An 18,540-nucleotide genomic window follows, 5' to 3' on the forward strand; every position below is an offset into this window, starting at 1 on the left:
ACACACACACACAATAAAAGCATCGGGTTACTGTGAAATATTAGCAGTTATTCGCTAAATTCAGACACTTATAGAATCATTTCTCCAGAGAGTTAAAGCCCAGATTTGAATTTCTCCATTTGAACTGTTTAATCTGGAGTTACATGGGATACGTATGGCGCGTGTCATACCTTTTATTTGTGTGGGTGTGTCCGCTTACATGATGAAAAATAAGAGTCTATAAGTAGATGCTTGGTGCTGTAAAGTAGAACATGATTTATGATGCTCTTTATGTACAAAGAAAAGCCTACATTGTGCGTTTTTGTCTCATAAATACAGTGTAGATGTTCATCTGTGAGTGCAGATTTGCATTCACATACATAGGCCTACTCATCACTTATTGAAACGGACTGAACTCATGTTTACTGAGCACTAGAAGTTGCATTGTACAAAAGGTTTTGAGCATCAAAGACTTCATTTCCTGTATTATTCTGACACACTTTTATGCACCAATTAACGGTGGGAATATATGAAAACAAGCCACAGGTTCCCTTTAGACTGATGATGCTGCATCACCCGACCAGCACGGGACCGGATCCCAAATCAAACGCACCCACGATTATGGCCGACAGGTGCATGCTGGGTGTGGCTAACATGCTAATGGATGCTCGTGGTGGATCACAGCTCTGGTTCCATCACGAGAAAGAGGAAGAGTAGTAAGAAGAAACCTGTTGAATCGTCCGGAGGGGAGAACCGACCCGGAACCTCAGAACACATCATGGCAACCGGACCGGGCACACGGCTCACAGGTGAGTAGAGAAAAGCCAGACTCAGGGATTGTGTGTGTGTGTGTGTGTGTGTGTGTGTGTGTGTGTGTGTGTGTGTGTGTGTGTGTATTTTAAGTTTAATAGATCAAAAATTCGTTATTCATATTTCAGATCCTTCACACTAGGACAGAACAGACAAGAAATACCAGAAATAAAATAAATAAAGACACAAAAACAAACCAATCACGCAACCTAATTCAATGCACTCAGATAACACACACATAATCTCAGACATTAATGTAAAAATTTATGAAATTCCCTGAGATTGCCACATCTTCAAAAAGTTCAAAAAGAGCTTCTGTCTCTACTCTTATCATAAATGCCGTCCATAACAAAGTAGCTGATATGATTTTTTTGTTGTTGTGTTGTCTTCAGCCGACCACGCAACTTGTAGTTTTTCTGGGTCCAAATGTTGCCTTTTTTGTCCCTGTTATCTACGTCATTTTATTTTAGTCACTTTTTTTACAACGTTCTTTTATCTTTTTTTTTTTTTTTTTTTTTTCAAATGCAATAAAATTGAATTAACAACGTGACATCATGACTTTGCATAAACATGCCACTTTCTTAAACGTACGGCGTACTAGGTGGCGCGCGCCATTTTGACGTTGTTTTCTTTACACAATATCTATTTTTAACCGATTCACCATGCATCGTTATATCCCTAGTGTTAGTGTTTGTGTGTGTTACACATTGTGTAAAAAATAGACATTGTGATTATGTGTGCTACACATTGTGTTTGTGTGTGCTACACATTGTGTAAGAACTCTGCACATTGTTGCCTTAGTCAGGCCCGACAAGGCCCGAGCCCGACAAGTACATTTTGATTGACAGCTTTGTAAATTTGACAGCTTTGTAAAAGCCCAAACCCGTTTACATTCAAATGTGCGCACGCACAGCTCTTTTGTCAACAGTGAGTCATTTCTAATAATTTTTTTTCAACATCACTTATCCATGACTAATGGAGGCTATCGGCCGCTTGGAAGTTGGAACATAGAAATAAAATAAGCCTCCGTTTCACCGCCTCCGCATCCATGGGGTGTCAAACTCAACTTCCCAGAGGGCCACACTGGAAAATTAAAAATCACACCAAGGGCCAGACATGTTTAGGTTATTGATAGGCTTTGTGTCATATAGTCTTCTCACTTACAGTTTTTTGTCGACATAAAGACATAAAAACCTAAAAAAGTCAGGAGAAAGTTCCTCAGCCATCATAGAAAAGAAGTAACCAAAAACGTCAAAAATGACAAACATTTCGACAAAAGTGACAAAAACGTCGGAAAAAATGACAAAAAGGTGAAAAAAAAATTACAAACATTTCAGCAAAAGTGACAAAAACTTCGGAAAGTGACAAAAAGGTCGAAAAGTATTCTGCATAAGTGACCAAAACGTCGGGAAAAAGTAGGTAGGCCAAAATGTTTTGTGAACCTAAATTGATGTGAGGGCCGGATCAGAATCAGCGAGGGGCCGGATTTTGCCCGCGGGCCTCGAGTTTGACACATGTGATTTACACGCTAATCGAAACGCGTCACCTGACCGCTCGTATACCACGCAACCCGAGCCGGTGTCCAATGCTAGAAATGAAGACGGCTGTAATGTGGACGCGACTACAGTGTTGTTGTCATCACTCTGATTTCCCCAGGCGCCGTAGCTTCGGTGTCGGAGTAGAAGTCCTCGTGTCATCACGTAGAACCGGCCGTCATAACAGAAACGCTGTTAAAACTCCGGCAGCTCCTGTTGTTCTGCTTTTTCAAAAGATTTAATTGTTCTATTGATTTTTAGATTCATAATTTTCACCTCTCAGAGAGGTGTAGGGAACGTTTTTAAAAAAAAAAAAAAAAAAAAAATGAGTTCTCTATTTAAAGAGGACATTTCTTTCCAGAGCATTGTGCCTCCGAATAATGATCCGTCACAGGAGAAACACGTTCTTTTGTGTTGAGAAGCTTTTTTTTAAAATGCAAATGAATGATTTTTCTCCTAAAACTCCAATGTCCTCGCTGTAAAAGCTGTCCTGTCTGCCTCATACAGATCAGGTCAGACCCAACCGAGCCCAAAAAACTCATTCATTCCCATGGCAATAACCCAGTTAAATAAGACGTGGGGAGGGGGTATGACTGGAGGAGGGATATATGTGAAGTACTGTGCACTAGTTTGATTTAGTCTTAAGATTTTGACAATTCAATTTTCAATTCAATTTTATTTATAGTATCAAATCATAACATGAGTTATCTCGAGACACTTTACAGATAGAGTAGGTCTAGACCACACTCTATAATTTACAAAGCCCCAACAATTACAGTAATTCCCTCAAGAGCAAGCAGTGCGACAGTGGTGAGGAAAAACTCGCTCTTGGGAAGAAACCTGGGACAGACCCAGGCTCTTGGTAGGCGGTGTCTGACGGGCTGGTTGGGGATGTGATGAACAGTGGCGATAATAGTCACATTAATAATGGAACAGTGAATTCAAATGGTAGTCGTAGTAGTTCATGTCATATCAGGGCGCTGCAGGGCGTTACAGGATGCAGCGTGGCCCAGCAGAGCATGGATGGACGTACCAGGAAGCAGCAGGAAGAAGCAGGGTTCAGCAGGAAGCAGCAGGGTTCAGCAGGACGTAGCAGGAAGCAGCAGGGTTCAGCAGGACGTAGCAGGAAGCAGCAGGAAGCAGCAGGGTTCAGCAGGACGTAGCAGGACGTAGCAAGAAGCAGCAGGGTTCAGCAGGACGTAGCAGGAAGCAGCAGGGTTCAGCAGGACGTAGCAGGAAGCAGCAGGAAGCAGCAGGGTTCAGCAGGAAGCAGCAGGACGTAGCAGGACGTAGCAAGAAGCAGCAGGGTTCAGCAGGACGTAGCAGGAAGCAGCAGGGTTCAGCAGGACGTAGCAGGACGTAGCAGGAAGCAGCAGGGTTCAGCAGGACGTAGCAGGACGTAGCAGGAAGCAGCAGGGTTCAGCAGGACGTAGCAGGAAGCAGCAGGGTTCAGCAGGACGTAGCAGGACGTAGCAGGAAGCAGCAGGGTTCAGCAGGACGTAGCAGGAAGCAGCAGTGTTCAGCAGGACGTAGCAGGACGTAGCAGGAAGCAGCAGGAAGCAGCAGGGTTCAGCAGGACGTAGCAGGAAGCAGCAGGGTTCAGCAGGAAGCAGCAGGACGTAGCAGGAAGCAGCAGGACGTAGCAGGACGTAGCAGGAAGCAGCAGGGTTCAGCAGGACGTAGCAGGAAGCAGCAGGGTTCAGCAGGACGTAGCAGGACGTAGCAGGAAGCAGCAGGGTTCAGTAGGACGTAGCAGGAAGCAGCAGGACGTAGCAGGACGTAGCAGGAAGCAGCAGGGTTCAGCAGGACGTAGCAGGAAGCAGCAGGGTTCAGCAGGAAGCAGCAGGGTTCAGCAGGACGTAGCAGAATGTAGCAGGAAGCAGCAGGGTTCAGCAGGACGTAGCAGGAAGCTGCAGGGTTCAGCAGGACGTAGCAGGAAGCAGCAGGGTTCAGCAGGACGTAGCAGGAAGCAGCAGGGTTCAGCAGGACGTAGCAGGAAGCAGCAGGGTTCAGTAGGAAGCAGCAGGGTTCAGCAGGAAGCAGCAGGGTTCAGCAGGAAGCTGCAGGGTTCAGCAGGAAGCAGCAGGGTTCAGCAGGAAGCAGCAGGGTTCAGCAGGAAGCTGCAGGGTTCAGCAGGAAGCAGCATGACATTGCAGGGCACCGCTGAGCTCAGCAGGGAGTGCAGCAGGACCACGGCGACAGCTGGAACCAGGATCTTGGTGCCAACGTTCTCCAAGGAAATACGCTGGGGGAAAAAAACATAAGGACTCCGGGGAGTAAACTCCCCAGAAGCTAGGATTAGTAACAAAATAATAAAAAAATTACGCTTTTTCTGATGTTTTTGTAGCCTTTTTCTGACATTTTTGATGGGTTTTTTTTATCGTTGTTTTGGTCGGGGGTTTTTTTCAACATTTTTCTTACTTCAACATCCCTTATTTCGACGTCCCATATTTCTGATATACAAAAATGTTAAACGGGTCAAATTTGACCCGAGGACAACATGAGGGTTAAATATGCAACGAGGCGTTCGCTAATGCCAGCTTCCTGTGACTTCTTCAGACACAAATAGAGAAAAGTGTAGCCAAATACATGTCTTCTTTCCATCAGTCTGAAAGAAGACATGTAATGGAAGCAAAATGGCCCCAAATTCCAAAAGCCGTGAATGAAAAAAAAAAAGATGTTTTAGTCCTCCGTGTCTTGACTTTTATCATACTTTTTTTTATCTCTTTAATCATCTGAGCCGCTGCGATATGTGAAGCAGTTTTTGGGCAGCAACTGAGCAGAGTAAAAATCTTAAAGCTTTTTCAGTGTCAGTAATGAATGATCTGCTCTAGCTTTTCCCAACTTAAAGCTGCAGACGGCCGACTCTCGGCAGAAAAGCCAGTGTGACTGATCGGTTTCCCCGAGTTGGTCCAAAAAGTCCCTCAGAACACACCGAAGAAGAGACGAGACGTAATATGTCTCCATAGCATCTGTATTGTTGCCCAAAAAATGAAAACCGGCAGCTGATTGGACGAACATGTCACGTGGGGTCTGGTTTCTCCGAAAATTCAAAGCCAGACTGTCATGGCGACCGTTCAGAATCCGATCTCATATCGGACTAAAATAGTTCACCGAAAAAAACGTGTTTCTGGAAACATTTGAAGAGAGAAATAGGCCGTGATGCAGTTGCTGAATCTGTCTTCATTTCAGATCAACAAAGGTTCAGTTTAAAAGATTTTCATCAGATTTTGAGAGACTCTAGTCACCTTATCCTGCTCGCCATTTCCAGGTTAGCTCTCCACCAATCAGATGGGTCGTTTGAGTCCGACTGCCGGCAGTGCCCGCCCCACCGATTATACATTTCAAATCGGCCCAAATGAATGCCGACGGCCCCTCGTACGGACGACGGCACGGAAACACAACGGACAGACTCGTTGTCACCGACCTCGCCAGACTGTCCCACGGCCGATTATCGGCCCCGGCGTGTAGCACGGCTTTAGACACAGTAACGGAGATAATAACGGCGAAAAAACCGGCGTGGAAAAGAGACGCAAAACTACCACAAAGACACACAAACAACCTCAAATAGAACAAAAATGAAGAAAAAGAGATAAAACACAACTGCAAAGAGACGCATACAACCCACAATGGGACACAAAACATACGGGGCAATGGCTTTTTTTTTATTTTTTATTATTGAAACATGTCATTTTTTTATTTAAAGTAAAGAAGACCTGTTATGAAAGATAAAATAGAGCCAAATCCCCAAAGCAGTGACTGAAGAGAAGCTTGTTTATGGCCTCCGTGTCTGGGCTTTAATCCCTCTTTCATCTCTCTAATCATCACGAAGCCACAACGTGACCGACACAGCTTTTTAAATAAACAGTTGACAAGTTAACTGGAGCTAATTGCACTATGATTCATATAGAGGCGACGAAGCAATCAGCGCTCAGTAATAAGATCTGATTATAACGTTAACGTTTACTTTCCTCCCAGGCCGGCAACACATTAAACTCCGACGTAATCAGCGGCGCCGCGTTTTATCAGCTCGACATAAAAACACTGAACGCTGACTTTTTAATTAAAGCCTCTTTGAGAGAGCGTCGGGCTTCCTAACTGGATCTGCAGCCCAAAAAACAAGTTGAAAGTGAAGTAACACCAACCACTAGCTAAGTCTCCATCCACTTGTCAATCAAATTATCTGAAGTTCGGTAAAAAAACTCCTGTGAATAAAGCAGAGTGTGAAAGTGTTTCCATCCAACAGCTTTAAAGTCAATAAAAACCTGTTGCGTAATGACGTCACATGCTGTTTGTTGATTAAATTGGTATATCGAATAGATTTGAGACATTTTATGGTGTTTCCATTCATTTTCGCACTGAATCTTTCCCTTTCTTGGTCATTTCCTTGGCGAGTCCCTGATAAATTATGGTCAATTCTTAGATTTTTGCTATCTCAAATAGCCGTTATATTTTGCTCGTAAATTAAATTCAAAAAGTCTCTCGTCTCCTCGTTGGTCCACTTCAATCATGTCTTTGTTGACGCCTGCCCTGTGTGCAAACAGAGTGGAAATTCTGGGCGGAAATGGACTACAACTTCTTCGTTTTGTGGCGGGTTGCAACCATAAAATGAACTAAAACTTTATCGCAATTTCTTAATTTATTCGGCAAATAATGTTTCCATCAGCGCCGGATAGATTATATCTATCTATCTATCTATCTATCTATCTATCTATCCATCCATCCATCCATCTTCGTCCGCTTATCCGGTGTCGGGTCGCGGGGGGAGCAGCTCCAGCAGGGGACCCCAAACTTCCCTTTCCCGAGCAACATTAACCAGCTCCGACTGGGGGATCCCGAGGCGTTCCCAGGCCGGGTTGGAGATATAATCCCTCCACCTAGTCCTGGGTCTTCCCCGAGGCCTCCTCCCAGCTGGACGTGCCTGGAACACCTCCCTAGGGAGGCGCCCAGGGGGCATCCTTACCAGATGCCCGAACCACCTCAACTGGCTCCTTTCGACGCAAAGGAGCAGCGGCTCTACTCCGAGCTCCTCACGGATGACTGAGCTTCTCACCCTATCTCTAAGGGAGACGCCAGCCACCCTCCTGAGGAAACCCATTTCGGCCGCTTGTACCCTGGATCTCGTTCTTTCGGTCATGACCCAGCCTTCATGACCATAGGTGAGGGTAGGAACGAAAACTGACCCGGTAGATCGAGAGCTTTGCCTTCTGGCTCAGCTCTCTTTTCGTCCTGGCGGTGTGATAGATTGAATGTAATACCGCACCCGCTGCGCCGATTCTCCGACCAATCTCCCGCTCCATTGTCCCCTCACTCACGAACACAACCCCAAGGTACTTGAACTCCTTCACTTGGGGTAAGGACTAATTCCCTACCCGGAGAAGGCACTCCATCGGTTTCCTGCTGAGAACCATGGCCTCCGATTTAGAGGTGCTGATCCTCATCCCAACCGCTTCACATGCGAACCGACCCAGTGAGTGCTGAAGGTCGCAGGCCGATGATGCCATCAGGACCACATCATCTGCAAAGAGCAGCAATGAGATCCCAAGCCCACCGAACTGCACTATCTATCTATCTCGATCAAATGAAAAACTGATGAGACCGTATTTCCTTTGAGTTGATATTCATGAAATTCTATAGAATTTTACTGTTTCCATGATGGCATTTTTCATTCGATATCACTTAATTAGGATAAAAACGTGTGGATGGAAACATAGCTATTGTTTCAGAGCCAGCTCTGACCCATGTGTTGCCCCGGGCAACATGTTAACAGTTTGGTTTCTGGGGGGGGGGTTATGTGGAAAAAGTGACAAAACCGTTGAGCGAAGCGTCAAAATATCAACACACAACGCTGACTAAAACTTTCAAAAATGTTGAAAAAAAAACTTGAAAAGCGCCAAATGTCAACAAAGTGTAAAAAATGTTGAAAAAAATGTTGAGGTTTTTTTTTACACTTCTTTAAAAATGTGATTATTTTTATTTATTTTTTTTAAGCGCTTTGTGACACTTTTCTTCAACGTTTTTTTGACATTATTCCGTAGTTTAGTCGCTTTGACATTAACGCTTGTTGCTTTTCAAGCAGTTTTTTTCACCTTTTTTGGTCATTTCTTTGACGTTATTAAAGCTTCTTTCGTTAATTTGTCTTTCAATGCTTTTTTTTCTCCAATGTTTATTATAACATTTTTGTTGCTTTTGTTGATATTCGACGCTTTCTTCGGCATTTGTCGCCTGTTTGACACTTCTTTTCAACATTCCCCCCCTCCCCCACGTTTCTTTCATTTTTTAAATCTATTAACTTTGCTCTTGTGGACTGTCGGTGCCCCTAACGACCCCATCCCCCGTAATGTCCCCCTCCCCCCAACGTTCACCCAATGTTGGCCTGTCCTGCCTACAGTGTTTTGTGTGAAGACTCCCACGGTCAGTTTAACAACCAAATAATCTGTGCACTTCACTTTCATTTATGGCACAAATAGAAGACATTTACTTAGTTTAGGCTGGTTAGTTTTGGGCGACGCTGAACTGTTTATCACCTGAACATAAAAACACTGAACGCTGACTTTTTAATTAAAGACTCTTTTGAGAGGGCGTCAAGCTTCCTAACTGGATCTGCAGCCCAACAAAACAAGTTGAAAGTGAAGTAACACCAACCATTGTTTCAGAGCCGGCTCTGACCCATGTGCCACATCTCAACGTTTTTGTTTTTTTTGGGGGGGGGTGTTATTTCGAAAATGCGACAAACGTTGAGGGAAGCGTCAAAATATCAACACACAATGCTGAATAAAACTGGTAACACTTAATTTGAAGGGGTGTGCATAGGACTGACATTATTATGAAGGAGTCATTTTGAGTGTTCATGACTCAATGTCCGCCTAAAGTTCCCATAACATCCGCCTAGAGTACATAGGACACTGGGCGGACGTTGGGGGAACGTTAGGGGAACTATAACTAATATAAAGGCGTCCCACAAGGATCAACATTAGGCGTCCTGTTATTTACTCTTTAGTTTACATACTCACAACTGACTTTTGCGATGTTAATTTCATCTTGTATGTCAACTTGTCTGCTATTAACAACCTCCAGATTAATAAAACTTAAGCCGCCTACACGTGATAAGCGATTTTGCTCTCTCCGCACCGCTAGGTAAGGCGCAAAGCAAAGCGCAGGTATTTGTCATCAAGGGTGGCAAGGATGCTATTTCCCATTGCTAGGTAATGACAGCTGTTAACTCATTGGTTGTGCTTTCAAAAGGTCAGCGGCAACAAACTCACAGTTGAAATAAGAAGTCAAAACAAAAACAAGGGCTGTAAATACTGATTTCTTATCAAAAATGAATTTTAATTTCAGTTTGATTTACTCTTGTAACCTCTCATGAATACAACAAATCCTTCTAATGTTTGTGAAGGTTTTAAGACTCACGATGCACACATAAAGTTACAGGCTAATAGAAAACAGTTTTTATATTTATATTCACACTGCTACGTACTGTAGACACAACCAATTACAAACACACTTATAAAAACCAGCCTCGGCATAAAGTCTCTGATTCTCCGTCCCGGGACATTTTCCCCAACAGAACAATAATCAATAACTGGGGTCGTTTTCATTCGTCTGCGCTGTCCTCTTCGCTGTTCCTCCGCATCATCGTCCTCTCGTCTTTGCCGCCCTTCAGAAGTCGTCGTCATCACAGATATCCAGATAAACGTCGAAGGCTTCCCGGTTGCAGTTTCCATCCGGGGTGAACACGTACTTATGGAAGGTCCCGTCCACACATATGGCTGCAGGCGAGCACACAAAACAAAGTTAAGAGAACTCTGTTTCTCTTTAAAAGCAACGCTTGAGTCTTTGGACTCCGGTCTTTTCACACCAGAAACGTGTGCTGCTGCTGCTAGTATGTTTCCCATTGATAAAATGAAATAACCGCAGTAGTATACTTCACGTTAAACATAAATATATACTGATCTGATTACAGCAAAGACAACGTCGGCAGTATTGACGGCAGAATGGGCTCCATTTTTTTTTATTTCCTTCTGTATTGTACAATATTTGAAAATCTATCTATCAATCTTTAATGACATTTATATATCTGCATTTATGTCAAAACCTCGAGACTTTCAAACATCAAAATGTCATTTATTAAATGTATTTGTGTCAAAATGCCACATATAAACATCTTCTCGTACGCTTCCAACACACTTGCTTGTCGCGGCCCTATTTCTAGCACGCAACGTATGCGGACCGTTAGCGATTAGTTAGTCTTTTCTGCAGTTTTTCGGAGCCGGCACAGAGCTGCGAAAACGTCAATCTACTGTCGGCCATTATCGGAGGACGCAGGGGGAGGGACATGAGAAATAAAAACAAACTCTCAAAACTAAACTATACGCTCACTGTCATTACTAGGGCTGCTCCCTCTTAGTGGATTAGTCAACTAATCGGTGGTTTAGGTCTTAGTCAACTTAGATCTCTTTAGTCCCATTAGTCATGTTTGATGCTTTTTTCATGCTGAATGACTTATTTCCAAGAAACGTCTCTGAAGAGAGAAACATCTCTGGTAAACACAATAATTAAAGTTTTGCTTTTAGCATGACTCCTTGCGGAGAAACTCAGATTTACAGATCTGTCGATTAAAATCAACTAATCGATTAGTCGGTACTGTTGAATGAGTGTTGGTCGACTAAGAAGTTCTTCAATCGAGCACAGCCCTAGTCATTACGTCGTTTCCCGTCTATCTGTAGTTTACTTTGAAAGAAATAGTCACTTTTATGATATTATAATAATAATAATAATAATAATAATAATGATATAATAATATATATTATAATATTCCTAGCCTACATTTGATTTCGATAGTCAAAATTGAAACCTGATTTCGATCAATTTCTGATTCATATAATTGTTAAGTGACCACATGTTCACTTATACAACTAAAGAAAGAACATTGTGAACTTTTAATAGAAAAACAAAGCACACATATTTGGACGTAATATGTGTAATGGGCAGGGTTCATAAGCATTTTAACCAATACGTTTTGGCAAATTTCCATGACTTTTCCTGAAAATGTCAGTCGACATTATACAATAAGAATACCAATGAGTGTTAAAGTTGACCCTCCGGGGTTTAACTATAAATTAATCATAATGTATGTGGTTCATAGTGGGATTTTTATGAATGTGTGATAAGTGTCTGCTCACCGATGACCGAGTTGACGTTCTTGGACGTGTTCTTTCCAAAAGCGCAGATACAGGCGCACTCTGCCGGCACGGTGAAGCTGGCCAACGACCACTGGCTGTCCACGTACTGACCAATCACAGGGCCCACCTTCCCAACGCGGGCAAGCCTGAGAAAGAAAGAAAGAAAGAAAGACATCCAACATCAATACTCAATAACGAAAAGTCTTAGCTGTGGTTTTCGAGGCAAAAGGTTAGAAGCAGTGGGACTTACGCAGAGCGGCGGTTGAGTTTGGTGTCTTTGAGCGCAAAGATGTGAACTGTGCCTTTATCGCTGGAGGCACACAGGAACGATGAGTCGTGGCTGAAGTTAATGCTGGAAAAAAAACAAAACAAAAGGACTGTCAGAGCCTGAACTAAAAGGACTGTTAGTGTTAGTTTTACTCCTCTCTGTTTGACTATTCCCTGAAATAGTTTATGTATTTACCGGCTTTGTTTTTCCCCTCTGCAATTATTTAAACTGATTCACCGACCAAATGTCTGTTTTGACTGAAGTATTGCACCACTAACAAAGCCTGTTAACTCGGTGATAAATACACGATACAAACATCAGAATAAAAGCCTCCTGTCAGTTTGCTAGTACGGCTCTCCGCCAAAGTGTCACGGGGGTGGGGGGGCATTACTCGCTGCCTTCTGAGGCTCTGACGGGAGTTTTCCCAAGTCTAAGGTTACGTTTACATCGCTACATTTTGGTTTCAAAAGGAATATCTCCTGCTACGTTTCCCCCCTCTCATTCCCCCCTGCTCTGGCGTTTCCCCCTCTCATTCCCCCAGTCTTGACTTTTCACAGCGAGAGACCAACGGATGGACAGAGAGAGAGACACACACAATACAATTATCCCCACTCATCCTGTCTCTTTCTATGAGAGAGAGAGAGATCATCAAAATCAGGCCTCTTGAACCAGACTTAGAAAAATGTTTCTAATAAAATCAAAAGAACACAGGTAGAAGTTGTAGAGTGAGTGAGCTTATAGCTGTACGAGTTTAAGCATCAAATGTGCTTTATGGTTGATTGCATTATTACATTACTACATGATTACCTCATTTCACTATTCCAAAAACCACCTTTCACATACCGATACATCGCCTGAGCACGGGAGTGTATGTGTGTCTGTAAGTTTTGATGAAATCACCTCAATTTAGGTTTAATTATTTCCTTTTAGAAATAATATTATTTTGCTTATTGGTTATTTGTAAATGAGGCTGAATGTTTTGATTGATAAACACACATGACGTGTAACTGCTCATCTGTGACTGGAGGTGTTTGCAGGCTATTTCGCGCCCGGTGTGTTTTCCCGGTTGGTGTGTGTGTTACCAGTAGAGCGTGGCCGGGTCGGTCCCTCTCCGCAGCTCCACCAGCTTGTCTCTGGTCGTGGTGTCAAACAGGCGGATGAGCGTTCCTTTGCGAGAGGCGGAGGCCGCCACGCTGCCGGGCTGGTTCAGCGCCACGCAGGCGATCTCGCTCTGGTGGGCGTTGATGGTGAACGGAGCGGACGACGTCCCGGGCTTGGTGTTGGACAAGTCCTGAAGGAAACCATTCATTTCACATCACTGATTTGACCCACGGCTGGTATAGTTTCTTTAGAAGAAGTACGTTTTATTTTTCTGCTTTTTCTTAAAAAGGTGCTCTAAGCAATGTTGGGTGACGACACCGCGTTTTTTTTTTAAGATTATTTTTTGGGCTTTTCCGCCTTTAATTTTGACAGGACAGCTAGGTGAGAAAGGGGAGGGGGGGTGTCACAGGTCTGATTCAAACCCTGGACCTCTGCGTCAAGGCATAAACCTCTATGTATATGTGCGCCTGCTCTTCCCACTGAACCAATCTGGCCACTTTTTACAGTGTGTTCAGGGGACAGGCAGCTAGCAGATAGTGAGGAGATGTTTTTTACAGTGTGTTCAGGGGACAGGCAGCTAGCAGATAGTGAGGAGATGTTTGCTGTATGTGACAACAAATGTTGTAGCCTAAAAAACGCGTGATCGCTTAGAGCATCTTTTTAAGGTTTGTGACTTACAACCAGCTGCAGGCTGCCGCATTTGTGACCCGGAAAGACCAGCAGCTGTTTCTCCAGACTGGGACACAGATCACACAGACCTGGAAGGAAAAAGTTAAAATTGATTTTTAAAGTAGTAGGTAGTAGGGCTGTCCTCGACTAAAGAAATTCTTAGTCGACTAACACTTATACGATTTTGTCGACTAATCGATTAGTTGATTTAATCGACAGAGCTGTGAGCTTTGAGAGGTGGTTAAGACTAGAAAAGCACAATATAAATGTAGTTAATTAACCATCTGTAAAACTGAGTTTCTCCACAATTAATCCTGCAAAAGCACCACTTTAAATCTTGTGTTTACCATAAATGTGCTCAGAAGTTTCTTGGAAATGAGTAATTAAGCATGAATAAGCATAAAAAATGACTAATCGACTAAAGAAATCTTAGTCGACTAAGACCAAAACTACCGATTAGTCGACTAATCGACTAAGAGGTGGCAGCCCCAGTAGGTAGGTCAAACAGTAGGTCATAATCGATCTGAATCGAACCAATTGCAGTAAGCTTTGGCAGTGTTATCATCGTGTTATGTGACGGGGGAAGCCCACCAACCACGAACGGCGTTCGTTGTTTGACTGGTCGTGACTGTTTTCCCAAGATGGCGCCCGCCTGTATACGTGAACACTACTGTCTTTTATAATCTATCTTTTTAATAAACTATCTGTACACTTCCAAAGTTCTCAATGCTTCGGTTTACATGCAGGGACCCTCATTGTGCTACCGTGGAAGTGTGGTGCTATGGTGTAGAAACAGCGATTTACCATGTGCCCCGAAAGCTAGCTTTAGCAGCTAAACACCAGTTTGCGGTAGCTAGTTTCAAGCTACAGACACATTCAATTAGCATGAAAACATGTCCCAGAGAACGTTCGACGTGGTACACATATGTTATTAACGCGTAGGTTCATTTTGTGCTGGAATTGTCCTTTTTAAAAGGTCCCATGACATGGTGCTCTTTGGATGCTTTTCTATAGACCTGAGTGGTCCCCTAATACTGTATCTGAAGTCTCTTTTATATAGACCTTAGTGGTCCCCTAATACTGTATCTGAAGTCTCTTTTATATAGACCTTAGTGGTCCCCTAATACTGTATCTGAAGTCTCTTTTATATAGGCCTTAGTGGTCCCCTAATACTGTATCTGAAGTCTCTTTTATATAGACCTTAGTGGTCCCCTAATACTGTATCTGAAGTCTCTTTTATATAGGCCTTAGTGGTCCCCTAATACTGTATCTGAAGTCTCTTTTATATAGACCTTAGTGGTCCCCTAATACTGAATCTGAAGTCTCTTTTATATAGGCCTTAGTGGTCCCCTAGTACTGTATCTGAAGTCTCTTTTATATAGGCCTTAGTGGTCCCCTAATACTGTATCTGAAGTCTCTTTTATATAGACCTTAGTGGTCCCCTAATACTGTATCTGAAGTCTCTTTTATATAGACCTTAGTGGTCCCCTAATACTGTATCTGAAGTCTCTTTTATATAGACCTTAGTGGTCCCCTAATACTGTATCTGAAGTCTCTTTTATATACCCTTAGTGGTCCCCTAATACTGTATCTGAAGTCTCTTTTATATAGACCTTAGAGGTCCCCTAATACTGTATCTGAAGTCTCTTTTATATAGACCTTAGTGGTCCTCTAATACTGTATCTGAAGTCTCTTTTATATAGACCTTAGTGGTCCTCTAATACTGTATCTGAAGTCTCTTTCCCGAAATTCAGCCTTGGTGCAGAATTACAGCCACTAGAGCCAGTCCCACAATGAGCTTTCCTTAGGATGTGCCATTTCTGTGTCTGTAGCCACGCCCGCCGATAGGGGGGGACAAACGGGTCTGTTGTCCCGGGCCCACAGTAGGGGGGGGGCCCAGAACTGGGCCCTAATTACATTATGGAATTATTAAAAATCTTTTTTTAAATAGGCCTATTTGTGGAAAAAAATATTTAGCATAATATTTGAATTACATAAAAGCTTTTTATTTGTTTTCTTCCTAATTGTCCTGGAAATGGTGGTCAAGAACCCCACCTCCACCCCCAACATAAAAATGGTTTGGCCACTGATCAAAATTTGATGTTGTCACTTGATTGGAAGTTCAGCACGCTCAAAAGCACAAGTCCGGAGCTCGGAAAAGGAAAGAAAAGAGAAGAAGAAAATAGAGGCCTTAGAGATTTTCTAAACAAATATTTAAAAAAAGGTGGTGACGGTGAAGCTGGAACTGTCAACGTAGAGCAAGGTAAGAAACAGCGCAGCAAACGTTTACGAGCCTTGTAACGTAACGTAACAGGCCAGCTCTAATGTTAACGTCCATTAGCTTGTATAAAAGCCTGACACAAGTTACAACAGGTTAACTTTGACAGAAACAGTAGAGTTTGGTAGCTCCGTCAGTAAGGATGAGACAGAGAGAGATCCAGGTGACAGAGAGAGTGATGCGGGAGGGGCTCGCTGCCCTGTCGGAGAGTCTGAGGCAGGATGGATCAGAGACTGATTACACACTTAATTCAGTGAGAGATGTGAGGAGAGGAAGAGCAAGGGAAAAGGAGAGATCTGGACGCGAGGGGGGGGCATCTAAGAGCTGGCCTGTCTGTAGCTATTGAGGAGGAGAGAGGGGGGCAAGTTGGAGGGTGGGGGTGTGGTCTTGACCAACTGCCACTTTGTGCATTTGAAAGCCATGATGTCTCTCTCTCTCTCTCATGGGCGGGCCAAATTCTCTGGGCGGGCAAAGCAGAGAAAGGGGAGGTAATCTTGCTTGTTATGACCTCATAAGGAGAAGATTCCTGATTGGCCCATCTGAGCTTTCATTTTCTCAAAAGCAGAGCAAGATACCCAGGGTTCGGTTTACACCTATCACCATTTCAAACCAATGGGGGACCATAGGCAGGCTGGGTGAACTCGTATTAATTTTAAAAAAAAACTCAAGTGAAATTTTCATGCCATGGGACCTTTAAGGAACAGCGCAGTGTTTAGTGTGAACATGAGAGACAGAGGGACGGTGTTGGCGCTCAGAGCCGACGGCTGAGCGTGACGAAGGCCTCTCAAAATCTGACGAAAGTCTTTGAAACTGACCTTTGACCAAACCGACAGATTCAGCCACTGACGGCCTGATTCTCGTTTAAAATGTTTTCGGAAACACGTTTCGGTGAACTATTTTTGTAAAATACGAGATTGTATTCCAAACAAGCCGCCACTATGGTTGGCTTTGAAATTCGGGAGAAGCCAGACCCACGTGACGCGTTCGTCATTTCCGGTTTTCATTTATTTGGGCGACAATACACATTAGCGCCGCCTGCTGTCATGGAGACGGCAGTCAGGTTGGTGCGTCGGAGCCTTATGAACTTATAATGGCAGGGAAAACCCTGCAAAACTTGTGATTTTGACACCCCTACTTCTTACCTTTGGGGTTATCTCTGGTGTCAAACTCAAAAAGTTTAACAGGGTTATCTGGAAAGCTGTACACGTAGATCCTGTTCTTTAACACGATGATGATCCTGAAAAAGAAAAGAGGACATTTCTTAGCCTCCTATGATACTTATTGCATACTGTGGCAGCACGGGGGACAAAGTGCCGGTGCAGTAAGAGTGGACTTACTTGTCGTGCCTCATGCGGACAGCTAGAACCGGTTTGGTGAAGGTGAACTCCAGAACCAGCTTGTCTTTGGCTTCTCGAGAGTCGCGGGCGTCATCCCAGACCAGCACTGAAATCAAAACTGTTCTGATTAGGGCTGGCTTAAAAAAAAGAATCCGTCGGTATCATATGAAACGATAAGACCTAAGGAATCCGTTGGTGCAAACTATGTCACGCTAGCTTATCGAGCAGGGGGTTCGAAAAATGCTTCAAAGTTAGGCTATGTTCACGCTTGGCGTCTCTTTTTTTTTACAAGAAAAAGTTGACTAGAGCTATTTTGTAGTAAAAAAAATAAGAAGCTGGCAGCATTTTGGTTCCACAAAGCAGCCCAGGGCGTCTTTTGTTGCTATAACAACAGCTACCGTTACAGTATCCTAGAGCGCTATGTGGAGCGGTGCTAACGTTAGATAAAACAAAGAGATGGAGCCAGAGAGAGAGAAAGGAGAGAGAGAAGTGCTAACGTTAGATAAAACAAAATGGTGGAGCGAGGTAGAGAAAGAACAGAGAGAGAGAACACGGAGCACCCAGTCATTACATATAACTCGCTGTGTTTTTTTCAACTTTAAAAAGACGCTCCAAGCTGTAGAAAAGAAGTCGGCAGTGGCATTTAAAAAAAAAAAATTATGCAACTGACCAGATATTTCGGAGAATTTGGGGTTGACTCCTCCTCCAACTAAGGCCAGCAGGTTGGATCGATGTAACATGGAGCACGAGGCCACGCTGCCAATCTGCTCATGGTCTGGACAAAACATACAAACACACAAATAAGGTACATTTAATTCACACCACCTCCGGGAATAACAAATCCTGTCTGCATGAGAACGGAAAATTAGCCCCACCTAGCCAGACCTTCCTCCATGGCGCTGTGGAGGAAGGTCTGGCTAGTCCACACAGCATTCCGGGATGGGAGAAAAACGTGCTCTGGTTTATTGGCATTTCTTTAAACCAATCACAATCGTCTTGGGGCGGGGCTAAGCTCCGGACGGAGTCACGGTGCCACTGCTAAATAGTCTCAGGAAGGAACTTGTTTTGGTGCAACATGTGTACGTTCAAAAGTAGTTTTAGTCGTGCAACAGAAAACTCAGATTGGACAGATAGTCTAGCTAGCTGTCTGGATTTACCCTGCAGAGGTCTGAGGATAACCATAGTCCTCACAAATCCACCGGAGGTTAGAACGCCAACACAAAGAAAGAGGAAGGGGACGCACATGCGGCCGAATTTCCGACGGCACCTGAACACTCCCGGAAGTAGCACTTTGAGGATATAGACTAATATAAAACCAACAGTAAATATGACCACAGGACACTCACCCAGGTGGCCTTTCTCCATCAGGGGCTCCACA

The 18,540-nt window shown here is 43.7% G+C and overlaps 1 protein-coding gene and 1 pseudogene across 1 annotated transcript in view; one reads left to right on the plus strand and one right to left on the minus strand.

Moving 5' to 3' along the window:
• Window positions 1–559: 559 nt before the first annotated feature.
• The window catches only part of LOC114571189 (E3 ubiquitin/ISG15 ligase TRIM25-like), a 107,116-nt pseudogene continuing 89,135 nt past the window's right edge, over window positions 560–18,540 (plus strand).
• wdr45 (WD repeat domain 45) overlaps window positions 9,636–18,540 on the minus strand; it is an 11,506-nt gene continuing 2,601 nt past the window's right edge. The window contains exons 3-11 of the mRNA XM_028602044.1: window positions 18,509–18,540; window positions 17,833–17,937; window positions 17,163–17,268; window positions 16,968–17,062; window positions 13,557–13,636; window positions 12,860–13,068; window positions 11,760–11,861; window positions 11,510–11,655; window positions 9,636–10,096 (exon numbers count right to left, since the gene is read on the minus strand). The exon at window positions 18,509–18,540 is cut by the window's right edge and continues 43 nt beyond it. Of these exons, the coding sequence (XP_028457845.1) occupies window positions 9,987–10,096; window positions 11,510–11,655; window positions 11,760–11,861; window positions 12,860–13,068; window positions 13,557–13,636; window positions 16,968–17,062; window positions 17,163–17,268; window positions 17,833–17,937; window positions 18,509–18,540 (985 nt within the window). The 3' untranslated portion in view covers window positions 9,636–9,986. The remainder of the gene's footprint in view (window positions 10,097–11,509; window positions 11,656–11,759; window positions 11,862–12,859; window positions 13,069–13,556; window positions 13,637–16,967; window positions 17,063–17,162; window positions 17,269–17,832; window positions 17,938–18,508) is intronic.

Source organism: Perca flavescens, chromosome 16 (assembly GCF_004354835.1).
Source record: "Perca flavescens isolate YP-PL-M2 chromosome 16, PFLA_1.0, whole genome shotgun sequence".
In the NCBI taxonomy this organism is placed as follows: Eukaryota; Metazoa; Chordata; class Actinopteri; order Perciformes; family Percidae; genus Perca; species Perca flavescens.